This window comes from Anthonomus grandis, chromosome 3, assembly GCF_022605725.1.
Source record: "Anthonomus grandis grandis chromosome 3, icAntGran1.3, whole genome shotgun sequence".
Lineage (NCBI taxonomy): Eukaryota > Metazoa > Arthropoda > Insecta > Coleoptera > Curculionidae > Anthonomus > Anthonomus grandis.
In genome coordinates this window covers 30,558,386-30,580,854 of record NC_065548.1, presented here as the reverse complement: position 1 = coordinate 30,580,854, position 22,469 = coordinate 30,558,386, and the positions used below count along the sequence as shown (strand labels likewise).

Sequence of the window (22,469 nt, the reverse complement as noted above, 5' to 3'; positions counted from 1 at the left end):
TTAAGCCTTTAATCGTGTTTTTTGTCACACGTCACACTATAGAAAATATAATACTACAGTTTAGTCTTAAATTACGTTTTTTTTATAAAAGTAATCCTCAAAAAGTTTTAATATGTTTTTTAAAGAGATACTATCACATTTAATTTTAACTCACAAGGCGACTTATATTTTGTTGTAAACAGAGGATGAGTCTTAAAAGTTAAGGTGGCAATTTTTAAAATGATTAAAAAGGACTATTTAACCTCTTATTTTGTAACTTTTTTTCTTGCATATCAAGATTTAATATTTTTAGTATATTTATGATCAAAAAGGCAACAATGTTTTATGAAAGTTAACAATATTTTCATTTTTAAAATTACTTGTTGTATTTAAGGATGGTTTATTTAACTTGGTTTATTTAAGGAGTACACTGAGTCAAGTTCAAACGAAATCAAATACAATTTGATTTTTTTGTTTCGTAATGACCAAATATTAAACATCTTATTACTTATTATATTCCACGAAAAACAATTTAAAATTATTCTGCGTCCTCCGTTAACTTATTTTAAGAAAATATTAAAATTCCTTTCAATGATTACTTACGTAAGGGTAAATTGTATTTTTTATGCTATGTAATTTTATAAGTGCTTTAAACAACTCAAATTAAGCTATTATTAAAACAAGATAGTTTTATAGTGAACTTGAGTTAAATTTCTTAATGCCATCACTTTCATCTTATAATAAATAAAGGTAACATATTTTAAACTTAAAAAGAAATTATTGTTGGTTGATGTAATAGTTTGAAAAATTGGCATACCTAATTGTTGTTGCTTAAGGCTATAACCGGCCTGAAATCCTTGAAGGTAGTGCTGAGTGTGGGCTAGTGGGTATAAGGCATGGACCGGCACTTGACCGGCAGGTCCCGCACCAGTCGTTCCTGCGGGAACGGCAAAATATTCTACCCTTGACAAATCCGCTGAAATATACAATACATATTACTCGTAAATATATATATTGATTATTACTGATTCTCACAAAGAACTGCGGCGATCGATTTCTCGAAAACCTGGGCATGATAAATTTTCGAAATCTTGACAACGCCGATTAAAGGCTAAAATTTATCGCTTTAAAATAATTGTTTGTATTAACTATTGCCACTTTTAAATAAATCCCGCAACTTCTTTATTATTTTAAATCGAACGAACACCTTCTTTAATGTAACACCAATGCTTTTACAATTAATAAAATCAGGGAGGTCAAAAATTGGCCTTAAAAGTTGCATTGACCAAAAATTAAAAAGTTAATTTTTTAATGGAACGTCCCATTTCATTATCTTATATAGAATTGAAAATAAGAATAACTTAAAATTTAAAAACTACGATTCAGAAATTGGTATTTGTTTTATTAAAAAAATCTTTAATTTCATCAAGAGCAGATGGTATCATTTGATCAATTATGGTCCAAGTCAATTTACGAGATTTGTCTATTATTGTGCACTAACACTGCAAATATTATACGCTAAAGGCGTGCAGATGGCATAATAGTTTAAAGAATTTATTTTTAATTAAATTCTTTAAAAAAAAATAATGTATTTAACGAACTCTTATTAAGATCAGTTGCACCTTGTGCCTAAATATAATACTGTTTCCTTTTGAACAAGATCTTCAAAAACTTGGATAGAAAGCTTCTAACAAAAGGATTTTCGTGATTTTTTAAATGAAAACTGAATGTCCAATCCAGTGCTTTTAGACACAACCAAATACCATATAAGGGCACGGAAGATTTACATGAATCCAATCCCGAATCAAAACTCTCCATAGCGATGATTAGATCACAACGCCATAACCCTTTCATGTTACGTAGTGAGTTTAATCCTAGGCCAAATGTTAACATATGTTAACAAATTATTTTCAATGGTAAAAAAATTATTGGTATTAAATACAAAAATATGTTAGAAACCTAAACATGATTTTCTATATTTTTTTAGCGTAATTTCTCTTTTGCAATTGAGTTCTTAATAATGATAAAAAGGTCCAAATTTCCTTTTGCAGCCGCAAATTTAATATCAGAACAATGCAACCTCATGAGATATGCAAGAAAAATAAAGGGGTTTAAAAAAATTAAATTTAATAAATATGATAAATTTTCCTACGCCAATGGACAACACAAAGTTAAACTGAACGGAAATCTATTTTTTTTGCTCTATATATTTATGAAATACTCTGTAGTTATACATGGCGACAAGATACAGCGAAACGAAAAATAATTGCGATAAAATTATATACACGAAAACTATGTAAATTTGTTGTATAAATTATTTGTATGACTAAAATGTCGAAGTGGCAATTTTGGGATATATTTTTTTAAATATTTTGCGGAATATTCTATCACAACTGTACGGTAAATGGCCACAGATACTTGTGGTCAAGAAACATTTATCTCAAAGAGCTCATCGCATTCTGGTTAAATACAAATTTCACCTCTACGTTACGTTTGGTGCAACATTTAAGGGATATCGATGTGCCTAAAAGAATTCTGTTTTTTTAGATTTATTTTCATGGCACAAGACGATCATTGTGTACTGATAAATTTAACAAAAATTCATTCTTTAACCGCCAAAATTCTCATTTATAGAGTGATTAGAATCCCCTTGCAGTATGGATATGAAATTATCAAGACGCCTGGAAATTTACTTTTTTTTTGTTATATATTTCTGTTTTTATATAGACAATTAAAAAAGTAAGTAAAATATACAATCCAAATGATTTAATTGAATCGTTCATTTCAAAAACGACTTAAGTCAAAAATTTTGCTTTTTGACATTTCACTACCAAACATTTCTTCGACCATAGACGCACATTCTGTGTTAAAACGACACAAGTCTGACGCTTCCGTATGTATAATTCACAAGTAGATTTTCTACGTTCGCTGCAAAAACATCCTCGTCGTCGACTTGAGTCGTTTTAACACCGAACAGAAATGAAACAAAAACTGGTGGGGGAACATTTTGTTCATCATAGAATGCCGTGTTTGGGATTGACTACAGTTTATACAGTTTATTTTATAAGCTTAATCACGCGTGGCTAGTCGATTATTGTAGTGTCTATTGAACTAGACTTTAAAATGTCGGGCTCTAGTAAAGGTGTTAATCCTGACCCGCTTAAAAAAAGGAAACCACATCCTAAATTGTATAAAAGAAATATTACAAAACATGCAAAGGTCAAAGGGGACCAACACGTAAACTGGAAAGGTAATTTTGTCTCCGCACGTAGTACAGATCCCGATTGCAAGTAAGTTGATTTTTTAAATACTTTTGTTGAGGATAAGTTTTACAATATTTTTTTATTTTCAGCTGTAAGATGCACTGTTTTCGCACGTTACTTCAAGCCGACTTCAGTAACTGCATAACAAAACTAAACAGCTTTAATACAAAGGATGAACAGGATATTTACCTGCAACAGTTAATAGAAAAAAATCTGTAAAATCACACAGACCTCGTAAAGGTGACTTAAGCATTCTTCGTGAGTACTCGTTTAAATATTTTATTGACTTGTCCTCGAAAAAACAAGTTGTTTGCAAGAAAGCTTTTTGTTCAATCTATGGCATTACGATTGCCCGTGTAAAGCGTCTACTTAAACTTAAATTCCAATCAGTAACACCACACGATAGACGTAGTAAGCACCCCAAGAAGAACACCATACCTCCAAATATCCTACAAAAAATTCATGATCATATTATGTCTTGCCCAAGAAAACAAACCCACTACTCTGGGCGTCATATGGAATATCTAGACGCACGGTTGGACGTCAAGTCTATGTATTTACTTTTTAAATCGAAATACCCCGACCTGGGTATAAAGTACAAGTTTTATATTAAGTATTTTAAGACAGCTTTAGGTGAATTGTTTCGGAATAAAAGATCTCAAAAGCGGCAAGTCGGTATTTTATGTGTATCATGAAGGTATAGCCAACAAAGGGGCAAATGAGATCTGCTCTATTTTACTACACTACTTCGATAATTTTCTGGATGAGAATGTTAAGGAATTGTTTTTATTTTCGGATAATTGTCCAGGGCAAAATAAAAATCAAACTGTTATAAGATTTTTCTCTGCCCTAACTGACACGGGACGCTTTAATAACATTCAGCACTATTTTCCCATCCGAGGTCACTCTTTTTTACCTAATGACCGGGACTTTGGAGTTATTAAAAGGAAAATTAAAAAACACGATCGTATTTACGTTCCGGATGAATATTATAGTATTATTGCTAACGCCAGTAATGATTTTAGAGTATTTATGCTTCAATCCAATCAGATTTATGATTTTGTTCAATGGTGGCCAGAATACTATAAGAAGACATGTATTTCTATTGAGTCTGTTGGAAAAGGAATATCTAAGGCTCTCAAACAAGCATTTGCACCATCCACGTTTATGTATTATGAATACAAGAAGAACCGAAAGGGAGGTATATTAACCAGTAACTATATTGATGGGTTAAAAACACATTCTTTTCCTTTGTTGAGAAATAAAGCTCAACCTATTAGTTTTCCACCTCTCAGAAAAGCCTACCCAAGAAACTGTGTGCCAATAAACCCAAAAAAAATTGAAAACATCCGACATGAAGTGCAGAACAGTATTTTAGAGGAACATAAGGGCTTCTACGAAAACATCCTGCGTTGGCCAACTGATGAAGATAATATAGAAGAGGTTGAAAATGACCTTGAATTTGACTATGTGCCCTAATGTTTTTTTAAATTTGGTTTAATTATTTTTATAATGCGGAACTACAATGTTTTTTTTTAATGTTCTCACTTAAATTTTGCAATAAAATATATTTTTCTTCTAGTATTTGTTTTTGTTCCTTGCAATAATGACCTAAGTCATTCTTTGTATCGTTTAAAAAAAAACGGTTGATTTTTTTTTCTGGGTGGTAAGTGTTTTTCAAATAGCTTAGTATACTAGGTATTTCCCCAATGGGTTTTCATTAAAAATTAATTTATTCTGTGTAGTATTAGTTTTTTGCTTCTCCTGTAAAATTTAGTTTTATGACTTAAGTCATAAGTTTTTGAAATGACCGATGCAATTATAATAAAGATATTTAAATATTTTAGAAAATTTGGCTAAGACTATGTAAGACGTAACTAGTAAGACTACTTAATAAGTGCCTACAGTCATAACCAGGAAGAATTTTTCAGATAAATAAATAAAAAATTGTCAATACTTTTAAAACTCTTAATTAATTCTTGGTATAAATATCTTTTGCCAAACTTAAAAGGTCCACTTTAATTTAAAGCTAATAAGATTTTTCGCAATATAACGTTTGAGGCTAATTTTTGAATACCCGGCATTTATTAATTGACAAAATATTGACACAAACTAAACAAGTTTTTCCTTTTTCAGAAACCAAACTCAAGAAATAATTCATATTATGTATCGACTTAAAAACGTATGGGCATTATTTGAAATATTATTTTAAATAATCTACACTTACGGTAGCCGCAATTATATAAAAGTGGCAAAACCGTATTAATGAAAGTATTTTCAAAGAGATTTTTACTCATAATCGACGTTACCAAATTTGCGCCGCAGTTCAGCGCGGAACACGCTGGTTTAATCTCACATTTTATATATTTAAAATATGCTGAATGCTTACCGGTATTACCGGACGCGGCAGCTGCAGCGACAGCAGCGGCCTGAAGGTCGGCATGTTGTTGGGCCGTAATCGAGGCGATCATAGTCTCGTCCAGTCCGCCGGGATAGGGTTGCACCTCTAAAGGTACCATGTCATCGGGAAAGTCTTTCTCGCTTAATTCCAGTTTGGTCACTTTTCCGGCCGAATTGGGATCTTGCTGCAAAGGGTCGTAAACTTCTAGCTGGGTTTTTTGCTATAAACAACAATAAATATTAGCAAGAACTAGGAAATGAATTATCTTTTTAAGTCTTACCGGTGACCCGGCAGCAGCGGCTCGTAATAAAGGTATTGAGGTGTTATGGAATTGTTGCAAAATGGAGGCAGTAAGTAGGTTTTCTTGTTGCTCATCTTTAAGGAACGTTACGTCTAAGTCTTGAACATTAAGCAATTCGGGTACCGGTGTGGCACCGTCAACCTAAAAAACAGATAGTTAATTGCAGGAGTGATAACTATTATAATACTGTATCAAATCCAAAAACTAGCATATTAAAAAATTAATGCAAAATAATTAAAGTGTGTTAGTGTACAAAATATAATTGTAAAAAATAGATAAATAATAGGTTGATAAATGATTTCCTTTTTCTTTGTCGCGTTTCGACTGTTTAGTAACCCTTAAAATAATTAAAATTTAACTTAAAAATAGCACATACTTAACACACAGGGCCGCCTAACGAAAAGGTCGCACTCTATTTGTGCCTCCGGTTATATATTTTCGAAAAATATACCACCGCGAACATATGGCTCGGATATGTCAATTTTGATTTCTATGCGGACGTCTTTTCATCTACAGCCGTATAATACAGGGTGTTAGAAAAAATAAGACATTGCATTACATTTTACAATTCTAAATAATACCTCCATTTTTTTACTTTTTCGACTCTCTATGAAGTTTTTAGTAATTTTTGTATATCAATGATTATACCTATCTTCAATGGTTGTGGAGGTATTTTTGATTTTATAATAAAATTCTAAAAATAAAAATAGAGTTCGCAATAACAAGATTTTACTTTAAAATTAAATTCTCAAAATATTAAAAAAAAACATAAAACAACTTAGAGTCTACACGTACGTAAAAGTTAAAGTAAAAATTAATTTGCTTTAAAAAGGTAGGTCAATGTGGTAATAAGTGCTGAAAGTGGTATCCGTTTACCTCTATGGAATAATAAAGATTTTATTTAAAATAAAACTCTTTTTCAGAAGCAGTTTCGTTACTTAATTGTGATATATTTTTTTTAAAGTCAAACAATTTGATGAAAAATTACCTTAAAAAAAAATTGAACCTCAAATAGAAAAAAATAGAATTTTTAAAATGTTATCGTTATATTTCGGATTAAAAATAAAAGTAAGTTTGTATAAGATTATCTGTATCGATAATTAGCAGTTTTCGAAATATTCGATAATTCATGTTTAAATTTTAAAAATGCTTAAAATAGTTTTGCTTTTAAATTCTGCGAAAAAGGCCATGATTACGTTTGAATATTATTAGAAACAATCCTAAATATGTTATCAATACAATCCAAAATGTAATCATGGTAGCTATGATTACATCTTTTTAATCACCCGGTATACTAGTACTAGTTGATAAATATTATAGAAATACTACTAAAATCGATCCTCTTCTTTGAAAAATCCAACTCAATTTTAATAATGAAAACTGCACCAGCAAACGTTATCTTTTCAAAAAATTAGAAGAATCTCAGAAACATTTAAGTAAAGGATATAGTTAAAATTATGCTGAGATTTTCACGCAGAATTAGAAGATAATAGAAGTAATTATTTCTTTCATTTAAATTAACGAAGTATACACCAGGTATAACCGGAAATGCTAAAACTAAAAATACAGTAATGGCCAAAAGTAGATAGACAAATGGTTTTTTAAAAAAATCAAAGGAAATAAAAATTCTATAATAAAGATATTTAAGTATATTATGGGCAACATAAACATGTATAAAAATAATAAAACATTATTTAGAAACAATCACCTAATTGGCTGGACAAAAGTAGATATATAAATTTAAAAAATAACCAATACTCTTTCAATTTTTTCTAAGTATTTTTTTTTTATTACAAACTAAACCATCTACAATATTAGTATTTTGTAAAATACCCATTATTGTCTATTACAGCCTGACATCTATGTGGCATTGATTCAATAAGAGTTTAAAACCAATATTTTTCCATTTCTGTTGCAACCGTTCGAATAATTCACCTTTATTTGAATAGTTTGTATCCCTAATATCACGATCTACAATTTCCCATAAATTTTCGATAGGATTAAGATCGGGTGACTGGGATGGCCATTTTAAAACTGGTATTTTTTCTTCTTCCAAAAATTGCTTCATAATTTTGGAGGAATGCTTCGGGTCATTATCTTGCTGGAATTGGAATCTCAATGGTAAATTGTCTTCGAAATAGGGCAACATAACATCTCTGAGAATATCCCTGTACATAAACCTGTCCATTATGCCCTCTATGCGATGTAACGGGCCCATTCCATAACCTGAGAAGCAACCCCAAACCATCACAGATCCACTTCCATGCTTAACTGTGGGTTTTGTGTACTTGGGATTCAAACGCTGGCCAGAAGGACGTCTAACATATTGAATTCCATCGGAATTAAACAAATTAAACTTCGATTCGTCGCTCCAGCAAACACGTTTCCATTCATGCTTTGTCCAGTGTATATGCTGACGGGCAAATTCCAATCGGGCTAAGCGATTCTTTTTTGAAAGCAATGGTTTTTTTGCTGGCCTACGTGCAAATAGATTCTCTTCTACCAACTTTTGTCTTACAGTCCTTGAGGACACATTACAAATCCCTAGAGCCTGTAATTCTATCTGAATTTGACAAGAAGTCATGTAAGGGTTATACTGGCTAATTTGTTTTAATTTGCGTACAGCTCTAATGTCTCTTTTTTTTTTTGGTCGACCAGATTTATTTTTTGGCTCTAATGATCCTGTCCTCTCATATCTTTTGATAATTGCCCAAACAGCTTTTCTTTTATCAAATCTACGAGCAATATCAATTTGACGATCACCCGCGCGATATGCATTAATAATGCGTTGTCTTAAATCAAGAGAGAATCTAATTCCGCGTGGCATGTTGCACCTTGAGTTAAAGAGAAGCAATACAATACTAATTTTATTTTATAAATATCTAGAAAAAAAAATAATTCCAAAATTGTTTTTGTCTATCTACTTTTGACCAGCTATATTTATATTATTGCTTTATCTGATAGCAAGCAAAATATTTAACTGAAATTTATTGGTATCTTTTTATAGACCGCCTTATAAATAACAATAATTTTAAATCTAGGGGACCTGTGGGTAGATCTTTAAACAATTATATGAAAATAATACTTTGTCTATCTACTTTTGGCCACTACTGTATTTTAGTTGTGTGTCCCCCAATATCCCTGCCACCATATTTTCTACATTTTCCTATAATTTATCGGTGCATTTCCGCCTGTATAAAACCATAAGAAATTGAGTAACTTAAGACGATTCCATTGCAAATTTGGGAACATGAGATGCAGAATGCCCAATTCGAATATGTAAGTCAAGATTCTGACTAGTCCTCGCAATGTTTGAACAAAAATTGATTACTTGATAACTTTAGATTAAGCAGACTTAATTACTGAGTGTAATCCACCATTCCAAAAAAATAGTTTTAAAAACCTTGGTTTTATCCAGAATAGAAAAAAAATTGAATTCATTTAAGATTATTCATCCCGAAATCTTGACTAAAAATTCAATTTTATATGAAGTAAATAGTGTTATGTCGCATTTTATTACTCTCTCGCATGAGACGCTCTTGATGAGTTTTACTTTGATAGATTTTATTGTAATTGTTGCTTAATGTGTCGTAATTATTATAGAATCTTATTAGATTTCTGTTTATTCTGTTGTAAATGTTTTGTATACAATATATTTTAGTTTTAGTTAATAGTTCTTAAAATTAAAATTTAACTCTATTTTACTTGCATTCTTTTGCCTATATCTATTTCATTTTTATTTCATCTGCTTAATTGATACCTAGGTTTTCATGTGTGCCTTAATAAATTTCCAGCATCGTTTTATGTAAGAATCAATCGAATTTGAAATCACAACACGAAAATTAATTACTACAGGAAGGCTCATGAAAATCACTGGTTACAATTAACCACAGCCATCTAGAAAATATTTTAGAGAATGTTAGTTTTCGTAGAATATCTAAAAACTTGATATTCAGTTATTTAAAAAATAAAATACAAAGACTCCAAATTAGCAGCTTAACAAGTCAAGATCGATTACTCGCATATGCGGTACTTCAAAGTACTGGGAATTTTAATATTATATATTTAATTATTTGCTTTTAACTTTAATAATATGAATAATTTCTTGAATTTAACTTGATTCTCATATGCATTGGAATTATGAAAAAGTTAGGATCTTATCTGCTTTAAATGTTCGAAGAAGGGTGTTAACCTTAGAACATTCCGGATTGATGGTGCCTAAGATAAATTCTGAATTAACTTTATGGAAAATTGTATGAACGAGACGTAAATAATAAAGGCAATATTTAATAAGAGAAAGCCCTACCTCAACAAAGAATTGTATTGAGACAGGAATTTTTAATATCAGAAAAATGGATTTAGCCACAGTTGTAAAATGGACAGTGGCGAAGCGTACGAGTAGACAAGGTAGACACTGTCTACCCAAAACTATATAGTTATTTGTCATTAATTTATTACGTAATTATTTCATGTAATTGTTGGATTAAAATTTAAAAAAAATTCACACAGAACGTAGTTGCTCCTTACTATTATTATATAGTATCTAAACGGCTATAATATCTATCTATCTATAATATCTAAGACGCGCCCCGCCTGACGCACCAATCAAAATAAAAATGCAGGGCTGACACCCAATTATTGTATACGAGCCCCAGAAAGACACACTGATATTTGTCTTACGAAATTTAGAGCAATTAATCGAACCATATACGCATCACGCCGCAGAGGTCCGGAGAGTCCGAGGTCCGGCCGCATCAGCATTCAGCCTATTACGTATGCAAAATTTACTCGCGGAAAAGACATTCGAGCTTTTGTCTATCGAAGTCGACCAGCTATTTTATTATGCTGTTGAGGTTTATTGTTTATGGACACGCTTGATCTGGTCGGCCGCAATACCTACATCTTAGGTTTTTTTAGTGGTTATTTATCAACGACTGTTCGATATTGGCAATTGTATTTTAGTTGTGTTTTTATTTGTCTTTAATTAATTTTAAAATAATGGATATTATGGATTTATAAGTTATAGTTATACCTACAGTAGCGGCCAAAAGTAGAGAAACTTTTGATTATTTTTAAAAAAATATTGATAGATTACTTTTTAAAAATATATTTTATTGTTTTAGGTGGAACACAAATACAACATAAAAAATAAATAACTAGTGTATAAGAAAATTATTTATAAACCCACAAAAAAATTTTTTTTTATTTTTTAAGCGGTCAAAAGTAGAGAAACTTAAGCAAAATATTACAAATACTTAAAATAAACCTAATATTTGGTAGCAAAACCTTTGTTTTTAATAACTTCTGCACATCTTCTGGGCATCGACTCCAACAATTTTACAATTTTTTCTTCTGGTATTTCCTGCCAGGCCTGCGATAATGCGCAAAACAGTTCTTCTTTGTTTTTAAATTTTTCGGGATATTTACGCCTAACATCTAACTCCAATTGTTCCCATAGGTTTTCAATGGGATTTAAGTCGGGGCTTTGTGGAGGCCAGGCTAAAACGTTGAGCTGTTCCTCCGCAAAAAAATCTTTAACAATTTTAGCTGTATGTTTAGGATCATTATCCTGTTGAAATTTCCAAATTAGTGGAAGGTTTTCTTCGGCGTAAGGTATCATATGATTCTTGAGGATCTGTAAATATTGATATCTGTCCATAATACCCTCAACTTTTATTAGCGGACCTAGTCCATGCCCAGAAAAAGAACCCCATACCATGACATTACCTCCACCATGTTTTATGGTTGGCCTAGTGTATTTAGGATTGAATCTTTGATGTGGGGGACGCCTTACATACTTTATTCCATCCGACCCAAATAAATTAAATTTACTTTCATCGGACCAAAGTATGTTTTTCCATTGGTTATAAGTCCAAGTGGAATGTTCTCTAGCAAATTTTAAACGAGCATGCCGATTTTTCTTGGAAATGAATGGTTTCTTTGCCGGTCGTCTGGCTTGGAGGTTTCCTTCGCCTAAGCGTCTTCTTATGGAACGGATGGATAGTGAAATGGAAGGGTTTCCTTTCTTAATATCCACGGCAGTAAAGAAAGGATTTTTTTGGGAACATCTTCTTATTACTTTATCATCTGAAGGAGTAGTCTTTCGCGGCCTTCCGGTCTTAGGTTTAATTAAAGAACCTCCACGTTCTTTGTACATCTTCATTTGTTTAGATATAACACTTTTATTAAGCTTTAAATCAATTGCAATTTGATTTTGTTTCAATCCATCTTGATATTTTTTTATAATTAGTTCTTTTAACTGAACTGACAAATGAATACCTCGTGGCATCTTACTCGACTAATACTAACACACGACTAAAATATTATTCTCTTTATTCAAAAACTGTTTGTTTAGGAATGATCGGAAAAAAAGTTTCTCTACTTATGGCCGCAAAAAAATGAAAAATATTTTGGTATTTTCGTCATGTGTTAAAGAATGTGTTTATTTTTATATCATTATAAGTAACTTAAGGTACCCAATGATTTAGTGATGAAATTAAAACTTTTTATTTAACCTATTAATTAATTTTTAAAAAAATTAAAAGTTTCTCTACATTTGGCCGCTACTGTATGTTGTGTTTTTTTGTAAGTAGTATTTATTTTTATTTATCTATCTTTTTATGCTAGTAGTAATTATTTTTTTCTTTTTTATATCACTACATAATTTTTCTCTTTGAGTTAATATTTCATGCGCTTTCATTCTCTATTTTATTAAAATGAATAATATTGAATACACATTTTTTTCTAATGAACGATTTTTATTGTTTGTCTACCCGAAAAAAAAGTTCACGCTTCGCCACTGAAAATTGATACATTTTGAAAAAAAAATAAAAACAAAACACAAGAAGCAATCATGCATTTGTTGTAGGAACCTAAAGTTAAACAGTCTGTTTGACAAAAAAATCTTTCTGGCTCCTAGATTTTGCAACTACCTGCCTAATTCTCCTTTTTTACAAACAAAAATCTATTCACAAAAGTGTTAAATTAGTATTGCAGGAAACACTTAAAAATTTAATTCAAAATCTTCTTGATACGATAAATTTTTAGGTATAAAAATTAAAAGGAGAAGAAAAAGAAAATCAAGTAATGACATTTAAAAATAAAGCTAAAGTGTGTATGAAAATATTTAAGGCTGTGATTGTATTTGTATTTGTTTTTATTTCTAGTAGGAAACATGTTTACCTTACTACCTTTTACTATATATATATATATATATATATAATATCTAAAAACTTGATATTCAGTTATTTAAAAAATAAAATACAAAGACTCCAAATTAGCAGCTTAACAAGTCAAGATCGATTACTCGCATATGCGGTACTTCAAAGTACTGGGAATTTTAATATTATATATTTAATTATCTGCTTTTAACTTTAATAATATGAATAATTTCTTGGGTATAAATTCATCAGCAAAAATACTTAAATAGGGTAGAGGTAGAGGCAAATATTTTGCACTATTTAAGAACGAAAAACTAGGAGCGATTTTGTCAAAAACTTCATTTGGTGTAAGTCTTAATTGTACAATAATACTTAATAATACATAGTACATAATAATGCATGCGAATTTAACTTTATTCTCACATGCATTGGAATTATGAAAAAGTTAGGATCTCAACTGCTTAAAATGTTCGAAGAAGGGTGTTAACCTTAGAACATTCCGGATTGATGGTGCCTAAGATAAATTCTGAATTAACTTTATGGAAAAGTTTATGAACGAGACGTAAAAAATAAAGACAATATTTAATAAGAGAAGGCCCTACCTCAACAAAGAATTGTATTGAGAGACAGGAATTTTTAATATCAGAAAAATGGATTTTGCCAGAGTTGTAAAATGGATAAATTTTTAAAAAAGAAAACACAAGAAGCAATCATGCATTTGTTGTAGGAACCTAAAGTTAAACAGTCTGTTTCACAAAAAAATCTTTCTGCCTCCTAGATTTTGCAACAACCTGCCTAATTATCCTGTTCTACAAACAAAAATCTATTCACAAAAGTGTTGAATTAGTATTGCAGGGATGGCTTAAAAATTGAATTCAAAATCTTCTTGATACGATAAATTTTTAGGTACAAAAATTAAAAGAAGAAAAAGAAAATCAAGTAATGACATTTAAAAATAAAACTAAAGTGTGTATGAAAATATTTAATGCTGTGATTATATTTGTATTTGGTTTTATTTCTGGTAGGAAACATGTTTATACCTTAACACCTTTTACTATCAAAGGTATTATTTAATTAGTGTTCATAGAGTAATATTAATGTTACACGAGTGTGCAGTGAATAGTTTCCGGCCTGATAAAGAAAAGCAACTTTTAAATTTTTTCCGCTTAATTTTTTAACATAATATCTATCAAAATTAATACATTCTTCAGAATGGTGCTCTAATATAGTAATCCCATATTTATAATTCCTTCAAAATTTAAAATATTTAGTAAAACCATTTAAAGTAATTATGTACCTTCAAGCGCTTTTATTAAAGTTAAGAAACAGGTTATATCCAGTGGGAGCTAAATCTAGTGAATATGGTATTTAAGGGAACAATTCGAACTGCCAAATTTAATGAGGTCATTCATTTTTAATTTTGTCCTTTAAACTTTGCAGGTGTGGTATTGACCAGTGATGGTCAGATTTACCCCTCTTCACAAAATCAACGAAAATAACTTTTTCTCATTCCAAAACCCAGTCGCCATAGCCTTATTCGCGAGAAAAATGTTTTTACCTTCTTTGGCGTTAGTTTATTTAGTCCTATTAATTGTTTCGACTGTTGTTTATTTTCAGGACTGTAGTGGTGTATCCAAGTTCCGCTTGTTCCGGGCTCTCAAATATATACTAACAGAGCAATAGACTTGAAAATTTATAAATAATTTTACACAACAAGCAGAAATTAGAGCTGCTGGCACCATTTAGGTCAGGCCTGAAACTTTTCACCTCACCCTAGTAGTACTATTACACAAGAACAGTTTCAAAATCCAACACTAAATTTAAAATATTTTTAAGTTCACGTCACATCTTAAGTTTTTAAAACTAAAACAAATGATTATCTTGATGCTCAAACGGAAAACAGAAATGAAAGAAAGAAAATTACTTAAAATGAAGCTTTTGAAAAATATATATTTATAAGAGTTTTATACCTATTCAAATTCGTATAAATTACTAAAACCTCTAGTCACTCTCGGTATCACCAAATCTGAAAAAAGCTTGAGACGACATGATCCAATCTTCCTGCCTTGCATACAATTTAATATTCATGTTATTAATTTGAATTTAATAAGATTAATCAGACATGTTTCATGTCTGAACTAAATTTTTCTACTTCATATCTCTGAAAAAAATAACAAAATTGTGCAATTAAAGCCTAATAAACAAACGCCCACATGGCGGAGATCTTTTCAAACAAAAAAAAAACGTGAATCAACAAAAAAGCAACTCATGCGCAGGGAAAACCGGCTGGTTACCTTTTGAAACTGCACGGTAGACTGGGGCGTTTGTCCGGTTCTTTGCTGCTGTGCAGACGGATGTGGCATCTGCAGTTGACGAAACATTGACACCTTTAACAAACAAACCAGTTGGTGGTGATTAAATCCCAGTTGTTGTTATCATGTCGATAAAATTTTTATAGTTTTAGTTATAATGCGTGTTACATTCGGCACAAAGGAATAATAAATTAAGGTTAATTCATAAGCAACTTAGATATTTTAGTGGATTTGAAAACGATTTTCCCCTATTTCAAGGGTTTTTATTAAAAGTAACTCTAATTATAGGCATATTATATAACTATATTTAGGTAAAAATTGAAAATTAATCAGATTTTTGATAATTGCTTCCCTGCTCGTTTATGCCCATTAAGTATCAATATAAAAGCTAACACCTGTTATTTATAAGCAACATAGCTATGTTAAAAGAAATCATAAACATACATATACGAATTTTATATGTTTAATAATCATTAATAAAAAAATGAAGCACTAAATTTCTATATTAATATTAATAAAAAATACATATTTAGCATTTTTTTTTGCAACGCCAAGTATATTGCGAACGAAAAAAATTCTTAACCCTAATAACGTGCTATTTTATCAAGTCTTTGATAAAACGTATTTTCGCGATATTGCTCCAAAACGGTGATACATAAGTATGTCAAATTAAGATAAAAATTATTAATATTATATTCGTCGCTGAACACAACAGATCTGGGAAGCTATTAAAAATGCATAGTAATTATGTAGAACATTTACCAACATAAAGATATCAATTTATTGTTTATAATTCTTTTTGAATTCCATTGCATATTGGTAAGACAACCAGTTTTTTATTCTTTGTTTCTTTTCTTAGGCATTCTATAATTGTGTGCTATTCTATAATTCTATGATTATTGGCGCTGGTTTTGTTAAAATGTTCTTGATGTCTACTGGTCCTAATAGTTTCTAAGTGGCTTGCAAGTACTTTTGCTTGCATTGATTTTCCCTGAAGGTACAGTTGAAGATGAGATTTAGTGTTCCTTTTTATCCACAAATACAGTTGGGGTCCACGGTTTGGGAACAAATAAAGTCAGAGTTCTTTGAAATATATTTTATTTAAGCGTTCTGGAGCCTTTGCAGTACCCTGTTCTCATCCTTATGATTGTAGTGACTTTGACCCTGTTTTTGTATTTGGCGTTGTTAAATTATGTTTCCTTCTCTGGTGTAGGCTGTATTTGTGCCTACGTAGCACCTTTTCCCTGTTTCCAGTTGTCGTATATGACCAATAATTTTCTTCATAGTTTATATATATATATATATATATATACTTCTTTCTATCAAGTCGAGATCCGATCATATCGTGGACTACCTGAGATCCACCTGAAGCCCTTAATATATGGAAGCAATAATTTGTTAATATATTTAACAAAGTGGTTCAATTAATGGGATCATAAGAGGGGTAAATTTTTTCAACCCCTTTATATATACCATGTATATATATCAACCCGAGATCCACTAAATATATGGTGAAACTCGAGATCCGACCTTGTATATCATTAAAGTCACCGCATAACGCGAGATCCAACGATGTTGCCAGATCAAATATTGCCATTTTGTAAAACAAAATTAGGTTTTGTTAATCATTTATGTTTACCTATAAACTATTTCTGTATTAATACAAATGGAAATATAGATGAACGTATAGTAACAACGAAAAACTAAGAAGTAATCAAAGAGGTCTATACTGTGACGATAATGTAGCTGACGATAATTAAGTAATTTAAACAGAAACTAGGACTATATTTTAAAAATCTTCCGCTAATATTTTATATTTCTTTACGGCTATATGTATTAGATAGGTGTGCCACAATATTAAGGGAAGAGGTCGGATCCCATAAAAGTCTATGTGTTCGGATTGATGATTTTTTTTTCTTAATGAAGGCAAACTAAACAAACTACTAATTTCTTTTTTTTTAATTAGTTAAATATATTAATCTCGTTAATCTGTGATATTTTGGTTATTGGTTCATTTCTTTCATAGAATATTAGGTATAATTCTTTATGGTAATTAAGGATTACTGTGAAAATAAGGAATATTATTGGCTTAAATATGAAGTAAATTTATATGGCGACTCATTTATTGACGTAGCTTGATTTTTCATTGTATTTATTATTCGTAAATTGACTTCTTTAGAATTTTCTTCTGGTAATAAGTTATTTGCAAGATTTTAGATTAATTTTTTTTTTAATTATACTTAAAAAATAATATTTTTCTCACAAAAAAAATGAATTAGAATAAAAGATATCGAATCATGAGTACTCTTGTTTTAGAAATGTTATATATTGGAAATTACGTACTGGAAGTTTAAATATTTTAATTATTGCTGATATTAGTTATTAAATGTTTTGATAATTACGTGTGTAAAATATAAAAATACCTTATTAATTTTAAAGTAATAGAAAAAAGGAATTGTCACAATCGTTTGAAATGTTTGCATTTTAAGTAATAGCCGGGATTCAGGGCGATCAATGTTCTACTCTAACAATACTTTTTTACACGTTTTCGAATTATCGAATTAAAATTGAAGTTGGTCTTTTATTATCCCACCGTCTTCGAGAAAATATGTACTTTTCTGATTAATTCATAACATTATAATAATAGGCGTTAATAACTAATAGGCGTTATTCAGCATTTAAGTCAATTGAAGAAGTATTTTGTCACGATTTTGATGACGTCACAGAATGCAATTTGAGATTATCGACTTAGGTGTATTTTCAGTCCCGTCGAGTCGAGATTATTATACGGCATGAGGTTTTGGGGTGAGGTTGTGTAGTCAGCACTCTCTTCTTGGCTTTTCAAAAGTGTGTTAGTTTAAAGGAGAAGATTTTGTATATTGCTGCTAATTTAGTATTGCAAATGCCCCATTCTACGTTGATTAACAAATCAATCATGTATAAAATTAAAATCCGTAATCGTTTACTGGAATACATTGAACAGCGCTTTTCTCTTTTTTTTAAGCTATTTCGGAAGAAGGTCTGTAATTTTCTCCTTGGAAGTGTTTACAATAATCTGAATGAGTTTTATTGTGATAACATTTAAATATGATTGATTCCTTTCAAATGTTTGTATTTTTATTATTTTAATTAAATTTAACACTTTGAAGAGTTTTTTAAATCAATTTTTTATTTCAAAACTTCAGTCTACTTATTTTCAATGGATTTATACTATGTGTGCTTTGAGAGAATACCTTCTGCTGGCCGAGCAAAATGGAGGTTGTTATTTTTAATTAAATTACAAAATACAAGAAAAATATTCATATTAATTACATTGCTACTGACTTACAGGTTCTCTATTCAAATATTTAGACATCAAGATTATTCAAACTTCGTTGTGTGTTCTAGTCTCCTCATCACAGGATAGTTATTGTTTCGATTCTCTAAGTCTGAGTTTAGTGTATTCTAAATAATTTAAATTAACAATCCAGTTGAAACTTTTAAATAATTAACACTTATTTAAATATATGTACTAATATTTACAGAGATACAGGTAATTAAAATGATTGGTTATATAGTGCATTTACGATGAAAGGAACAGATTAATTTTATATTAAAATATTTTTTTCTTCTTTTTTTATTTGGATACATCGATTAGTATTGTCACTTGGGCATTTTTTAAATAAAAATTTTAAAGAAATAAATGAAATTTTATACAAGGTGCCATGTAGAAACTAAGGCGTCACCCTTCATTTTTCTAAATGGAATATCATGATATTTTACAATTCTATGATATATTTTGAATACTTTTTGTATAGCATACCATTTATCTAAAGAAACATAAGACATTAAAAAATAAAAATTAATTCTAGATTTATTGCGACTACTGCTCGTTTTAAATTCTTTCATAGACTAAATACTAATGATTATTTAGAATTATTTAGAAATATTTAGCTGTTTTGTTTGTTATGTATAGGATAGTTTACATATGCTTTCCCTAATATAAGGAGCATGTGAAGCGGTTTTTTTTTATAATCGATGAACCGTCCTTTTTGTCATGCTGCCTTCTTTTTTCATAAAGCCTATTCTTTTTTTCTTTTGACAAATTAACGATTTGTATTGTAATATTTAATTTGTTGTCCATTTGATTCAATACGTCCTTTGCAATGAAAATTTTAGTTACTAGTTCTCAAGTTAACACGTTAACAATTAAAATTGCAGATATTGGGCAACCGAAAGTCCTCATTTGACCCAACAATATCACATACAGTGCCCTCATAAATTTAATATGTGGGCAAGTATTGTGAAATATCGAATCTTTGGACCCTTTTTTTTCGAAGATACAATACAACGGAAAGCGCTACTTAGACTTTCTATAGCTTGGACTTATCCCTGCTTTAGTTGTTTTATTCCTTGATCCACAACAGGCTGACATACCTAGTAACGAGCGAGATATGGTTTCAACAAGATGGGGCACCTCCTTACTTTGCCATTGCTGCGACAATTTCTGGATGCAACTTTTTCTAACAAATGGTGGCCACCCGATGTAACCCCATTATACTTTTTTATTAGGGATATTTGAAATCCCAACTTGATGTGAATAGACCAAATAATATTGATGATTTAAAGCCAAGAATTTAACAAGAAATTAGACTTGTCGATCGAAAATACATTGAATTGACAAAAAATTGAACATCAATTGAAATAAATATTGTATAAAGTTTTATTTTTTAATAAGGTATGTTTCACTAGTCTATTACGTCAAATTTCACAAACCGCTGACTTTTATGGTGTGCTATGCAAAAAGTATTCAGGGTATATCGTAGAATTGTAAAATATCATATACAGGGTATTTTATTTAAAAAAATTAAAGTTGACGCCATAGTTTCTACTTGAGGTACCCTGTATAGAAAATTTTTATTGTAAAAAACGCGCAAGCGACAATGCTAATCGATATGTCCGAAAAATAAAAGAAAGAAAAAATACCTGAATTTTAAATGAATTTGACCTTTTCATCGTGAATGAACTATATACATAAATGATTATGTAGACATAAATAATTGGTTTAAAATTATCTTAATGGCGGTCACTTCCAGCATTTGATAAAATAAATTTTAAGAATATGCAATATAATTTATTAATTTCTGTTGCAATAAAGTATTATAATTATTATTTAAACATAATTATTTCGTAAACAGTTGAATATAGGTAAAGGATATTATTTATAAAAAATGTACAAAATTATTCGGTGAATTTGAAAATGCAAAAATATACAAGAGGTTTCATTTAAGAAAAAAAAATATCTCAAACTTGTTCAAAATATGTTTGATTCCAAAATATAATTCACGTTACCTAAAAGAATTATAGGAATTATTACCTAGAAGAATTATAGGATTTTTATATTTTTGTTTATCAACTTACAAACTTAATAATAAGTTGAATCAGATCATGTTTTGTGTTTTTTAAAAGACTTAATATCTTTGTGTTAAAAGGACTTATCTCTTTCTTGCTACGTATACAAATATCGTGAGAATCGAATATCGTCAGAAATGCAACTTGGCAAACAAACAGATTCGAGATCTCAGCTTGTGGAGAAAATATACTCATTTTAAATTTTCAATGTGATGAGTCAGCGTAGTGGAAAATAGGCAACATTTTAGATTGCTTCAAGAAATTTTTTAAACTTCAAAAATTGCTAAACTCGGTCAAACACCTCACCTCCAGTTAACCTCCCAAGTTGAAGCGATTTACTAGTAAAAATGTATGGTAATAAACTGTTCATTAAGTCCAAATAGTCCATTTTTTTTGAAAATACAATATATCCTTAAATCGTCCAATCTTTGGAAAACCAAGTGGATATCTTTTGATAAAACAATTTGTATTTACAACAAGATCCCCCGCACTACGCTTTGACAATTCTAGAGTAGCCTAATAAACAGTTTCCAGGGATGTGTATTGATAAAGGAGCGAATAACTCGCGAATATAGAGATATTAGCGGACAAACACTTGCCAATGTTCGTGAGGAATTTCAAAACAGAGGTTATTAGTGTCTCGCGAATGACAGAACAGATTTTGAGCACTTAATAAAATAAATTCTGTGAACTGATTAAATTGTTTTTTAAGCACCTTTTCACACCTTTACTCTTTATAAGTCTATAAACTTACATTTTTATACACGACTACAGGATACCCATACGACATACCAAAGCATGACTTCGATAAATATTCACTATTACCAGACATTTTAGTTCATTATTCGCTGGTACTTCAATCGATTTAATTTTTTTGGCACTGTTGAATAGACATTTTTATGCTGCTCAGATTGATGTATCACACGATGGGATTCCCATTTGATGTATCCAAGTGAGGTTAGCTGGAGTTAAGGACAGAACCTCACACTCGTCAACCCTCTATATCAAGATTGACGTGTGTTATTTTTTTAAAGAAGTGTTAAAAAGAAAACGAGAATATTCTAACATAAGTGTTCATTTTTTGGCGTATTTACTTCATTTCTATCACAACCCATCTAATTGTAAATTGACTTTGTTTTATTTAAAATTTTCTAATTTTAAACATACCATAAAAAATTAATTTTTTAATTTTGGAAAAGAGCGCTATGAATAAGCTAAAAATGTTAAATTTGGGTCAGTACCTACATACAATTTGACATTTCAAATTCTGTTATTTTTTTTCTCTGCAGTTATTTGTTGGCGGGTTCTAATAAAAGCTGCGGCGTATAAGTTAAAAATGTTTTAACAGTTAATTTTTTTGACGTTATGCAAAGAAGTTCTAGTTCTAGAGAATCAAAGTTTATTTCCTCTATTTATACTTTTATCGCCTGCTTAAAGACATTAGTCATGCTGGTCTGATGGATCTCGTCTTAATCGTAATATACTTTAGAAAACGCTGGCAACTAAAAATAATAATTTATGTCCCTATATATTGCAATTAAAAAATATTATTAATAATATTATATATATATATATATATTATATATATATATATTTTAGCAGATATATATTTTTTTTAAATTTTCCTTGTATTATTAACTTCTAAATAACTCCAGATATTTG

The 22,469-nt window shown here is 30.0% G+C and overlaps 1 protein-coding gene across 3 annotated transcripts in view; it reads right to left on the bottom strand.

The window, feature by feature from the left end:
- Positions 1-22,469, bottom strand: part of LOC126734515 (ankyrin repeat and KH domain-containing protein 1-like) — a 156,703-nt gene that overhangs the window by 33,813 nt on the left and 100,421 nt on the right. For all 3 annotated transcript variants that reach the window (XM_050438179.1, XM_050438180.1, XM_050438181.1), the window contains exons 19-22: positions 15,399-15,491; positions 5,924-6,085; positions 5,632-5,863; positions 797-955 (exon numbers count right to left, since the gene is read on the bottom strand). In XM_050438179.1, the coding sequence (XP_050294136.1) occupies positions 797-955; positions 5,632-5,863; positions 5,924-6,085; positions 15,399-15,491 (646 nt within the window). The remainder of the gene's footprint in view (positions 1-796; positions 956-5,631; positions 5,864-5,923; positions 6,086-15,398; positions 15,492-22,469) is intronic.